General features: G+C 46.6%; 1 protein-coding gene across 1 annotated transcript; it reads right to left on the reverse strand.

Annotated features, from left to right (window-relative positions):
* Window positions 1-349: 349 nt before the first annotated feature.
* Window positions 350-3220, reverse strand: LOC311116381 (rho GTPase-activating protein 15-like; the record flags this gene model as incomplete). Its single annotated transcript, XM_084191461.1, has 2 exons — window positions 350-1399; window positions 3115-3220. Coding segments are annotated over 2 exons (299 nt in total), but the record flags the coding sequence as incomplete, so codon positions are not given.
* Window positions 3221-4380: the final 1160 nt, after the last annotated feature.

Consider the following 4380-nt stretch of genomic DNA (forward strand, 5'->3'; position numbering starts at 1 on the left):
GGGGGTGTCCTTAATATGTTTTGTATACTCAATATACAGTATATTTATCATTTATAATATATATATTTATATTGTATTTATATTCCGGACTCTGACATTTCTTAATTTTTTTTTTTTTTTGTATTTGTGTTTATTGTTTTGTATTGTTAGGTATGCTGCACTGTAAGGAGCTAGAAACATAAGCATTTCGGTACACCTGCGATAACATCTGCAGAATATATGTACGCGATCAATACAATTTGATTTGAGGTAACATAATATAAGTATTCCGGTGCTCTGTCATTATAACCAAACTAAAGTCTGGATTCATTCTCCAGTCATGACACAAAGTCTGACAAGGAGCAAATTTGAAAACTTTGAAATAACTTTATTGCAGACAGTTTATAGGACGGTGGCACAAAGATTAAACAGCTTGTTGTTGCCGTTGTGTTTGGCGGAGGCGAGTTAGGCTGTAGTTGCTACTACACTACTACAGGAGCTGAGGAAACATACTGTACATCGTCCATATTGGCTTTTCCTCCTGCTCCCATGTCTTTGCATGTCTTTCTCCGTGCCGATGAGGATGAGGTTAGTTAAGGTGGTGTTGATACCAGGGGGTGTAGTGGAGGGTCAACGCAACTAAGTGCAGTTTACCCACCTTTTTTATTTAGCCAAACAGTGCATTGAAAGTAAAGGGAGCGCTACTTTTTTCACTGCGACCGGCGATCAGTTTACCCACCTACAGTATGTTTTTACCACTGGTTGTTACTACGGGGGGTAAGTAAGGAGAACATGAGGAAAAGCTGGTGTCCTTTCACGGTGTTTCTGGTTCTGGTCTCTGTGTTTGGCTCAGGCTGGGCTGGGTTTGGGTTTGGGTGTTGGAGGATACAGTACCAGAGCGGTTAGGTCCAAAGATGGTTCAGGTAACTGAGTTGGGTTCAGGCCGATTGGGATGGGGGCTGGATGGGCTCTAGACTGGGTCCTTGGGGCTGGTGGGTTCTAGGTTCAGTGTTCTGGGCTGACTGGGTCCTTGGGGCTGGTGGGTTCTAGGTTCAGTGTTCTGGGCTGAATGAGCCCTTGGGGCTGGGTGGGTTCTAGGTTCAGTGTTCGGTGTTCTGGGCTGACTGGGTCCTTGGGGCTGGGTGGGTTCTAGGTTCAGTGTTCTGGGCTGAATGAGCCCTTGGGGCTGGGTGGGTTCTAGGTTCAGTGTTCTGGGCTGAATGGATGTCAGAGGGATGTATAGTTGTTGGGTCTGAAGATGCGGTCGAACTCATTGAGGATGAGCTCCACGGCCTGGTTCTGGTAGACCATGTTGATGGCCATGTTAACATTGTCCCTCTCCGGACGCATCAGGGTGGGACCGAACACTATGCCGATGTTCTGGGTCGACATCCGGTTAGAGTCAGAATGTTCCATCACCCTGGGGGAGGGAGAGAGAGAAAGAGAGAAAGAGACAGACAGGGACAGAAAGAGAGAGAGATTACTGGTGGTACACTATGGTTACGGGGTCTACAGTGGATTAGCCTGACTCCATCTGTGTCATTCCAGTGACCACCAATGACACACGGCTTCATCTCAGTGGTCACTGTTGAGAGACTGCTTGTTCATTTGTATTATTCCTGTTGATTCACAGAGCAGCAGGAGAGTGGCTACACTGGTGCTTATTCACGGGACATTGGTGTGTGTGTGGACCATGTGTGTGTGTGTGCGTGCGTGTACGTGTGTGTGTGTGTGTGTGTGTGTGTGTGTGTGTGTGTGTGCAAGCGTGTGTGTGTGATTGGACACATACACAGGAATGGGTTAAAGCCACAGCATGAGGCATTCTTTGAAAAATGCCATTCCCACCGAGCCACAGAGATCCCAGGGGAGGAGCCACAGAGATCCCAGGGGAGGAGCCACAGAGGCAGCCAGCAATTGCTAAAAACGTCCACATTAAAAAAGGAGAGGAAAAAGAGCGGAGGAGAGGAGAGGGGGAGGAGTGGAGAGGAGAGGAGGAGGAGAGGAGAGGAGGAGGAGAGGAGAGCGGTTCCAGTGGTGGCGGCGGTGGTGTTGCTGTTCCTTCCAGCAGACAAGCCACAGAGATCCCAGGGGAGGAGGAGAGGAGAGGGGGAGGAGAGGAGAGGAGAGGGGGAGGAGGAGAGGGGGAGGAGGAGAGGGGACAGAGGAGAGAGAAAGGAGATGGGCAGAGGGGTAATGAGGAGGAGGAGGGGGAGGCGAGGGGGAGGAGGGAAGGGGAGAGGAGGTGAGGAAGAGAAGAGAAGAGAAGAGAAGAGAAGAGAAGAGAAGAGAAGAGAAGAGAAGAGAAGAGAAGAGAAGAGAAGAGAAGAGAAGAGAAGAGAAGAGAAGAGAAGAGAAGAGAAGAGAAGAGAAGAGAAGAGAAGAGAAGAGAAGAGAAGAGAAGAGAAGAGAAGAGAAAGGTAGATTTAGAGAGGAGAGGAGAGAAGTAGATGGATTGATTTAAGGCGGCAGATGAAAAAAGGAGAACCAGAGAGAGAGAGAGAGAGAGATAGCTAGAGAGATAGCTAGAGAGATAGAGAGTGAGAGAGAGAGAGAGAGAGAGAGAGAGAGAGAGAGAGAGAGAGAGAGAGAGAGAGAGAGAGAGAGAGAGAGAGAGAGAGAGACAGAGACAGAGACACAGTGACTGACAGACATACTGACTCATAGGAGACACAAACTGGCACAAACATCAGACTCAGGAACACAACACAGTCAGTCTTTTAGACCTGGGGACAGCAACATAAAGTAGCAGAAGCAGAACAGTGTTATTATTGTCTTTAACTTCTCCTAAATCCTTCACTCTTTCACCCTCATAGTCCTCTCTGAAATATAACCCTGGTACCCACAGCCCTTGCTCACTAAGACTTCTTCACACTGTTCATTCACATGCTGGATGACAACTGCTTAGAACGAGGGTACTACCCCCTCTGGTGGTCAGTCGTATTACCTGCTGCATATTATTTTTCTACAAACAGTAAAAGCTGATTCTGAAACAACAGATGTACATATGAAGGACATTCAGCACAATTGAAAGATGGTGAAATGGAATTAGATTGTGGTTAGATGTGTCAGATTTTTGAGGGTACACTGGGTATTGTGACAGGGGCTTTGAACCCTTGGAGGTGCGGTGTCTCGTACCGTTTGAGATGGCTGAACATGAACCTCATGGTGTCTTGGTTGGGAGGAGGCATGCTCAGTACCAGCCACTTCAGACGGTCCACTTTATCCAGGTAGTCTGACATCTCTGGAACACACACACAGTAGGACACACTCATTACACTCCAGATCAGAACCTTCTAACTCTAGGTAGGTAGGTAGGTAGGTAGGTAGGCAGGCAGGCAGTTAGTTAGTTAGTTAGTTAGTTAGTTAGTTAGTTAGTTAGTTAGTTAGTTAGTTAGTTAGTTAGTTAGTTAGTTTGCTAGGTAGGTAGGTAGGTAGGTAGTTAGTTAGTTCGTTTGCTAGTTAGGTAGGTATGTAGGTAGGTAGGTAGGTAGGTAGGTAGGTAGGCAGTTAGTTAGTTAGTTTGCTAGGTAGGTAGGTAGGTAGGTAGGTAGGTAGGTAGGTAGGTAGGTAGGTAGGCAGTTAGTTAGTTAGTTAGTTAGCTAGGTAGGTAGGTAGGTAGGTAGGTAGTTAGTTAGTTCGTTTGCTAGTTAGTTAGTTCGTTTGCTAGGTAGGTAGGTAGTTAGTTAGTTTGCTCGTTAGTTAGTTAGTTCGTTCGTTCGTTCGTTCGTTCGTTCGCTAGTTTGCTAGTTAGGTAGGTAGGTAGGTAGGTAGGTAGGTAGGTAGGCAGGCAGTTAGTTCGTTAGTTAGTTAGTTAGTTTGCTAGGTAGGTAGGTAGGTAGGTAGTTAGTTAATTAGTTTGCTAGTTAGGTAGGTAGTTAGTTAGCTAGGTAGTTTGCTAGTTAGTTAGTTAGTTAGTTAGTTAGTTAGTTCGTTCGTTCGTTTGCTAGTTAGGTAGGTAGGTAGGTAGGTAGGTAGGTAGGTAGGTAGGTAGGTAGGAAGGAAGGAAGGTAGGTAGGTAGGTAGGTAGGTAGGTAGGTAGGTAGGTAGGTAGGTAGGTAGGTAGGTAGGTAGGCAGGTAGGCAGGTAGGTAGGTAGGTATGTAGGTAGGTAGGTAGGTAGGTAGGTAGGTAGGTAGGTAGGTAGGTAGGTAGGTAGGTAGGTAGGTAGGTAGGCAGTTAGTTCGTTAGTTAGTTAGTTTGCTAGTTAGGTAGGTAGGTAGGTAGGTAGGTAGGTAGGAAGGAAGGTAGGTAGGTAGGTAGGTAGGTAGGTAGGTAGGTAGGTAGGTAGGTAGGTAGGTAGGTAGGTAGGTAGGTAGGTAGGTACAGTGGGGAAAACAAGTATTTAGTCAGCCACCAATTGTGCAAGTTCTCCACTTAAAAAGATGAGAGAGGCCTGTAATTT

The sequence above is a fragment of the Coregonus lavaretus genome, assembly GCF_964263955.1.
Source record: "Coregonus lavaretus genome assembly, contig: HAP1_SCAFFOLD_8479, whole genome shotgun sequence".
NCBI lineage: Eukaryota > Metazoa > Chordata > Actinopteri > Salmoniformes > Salmonidae > Coregonus > Coregonus lavaretus.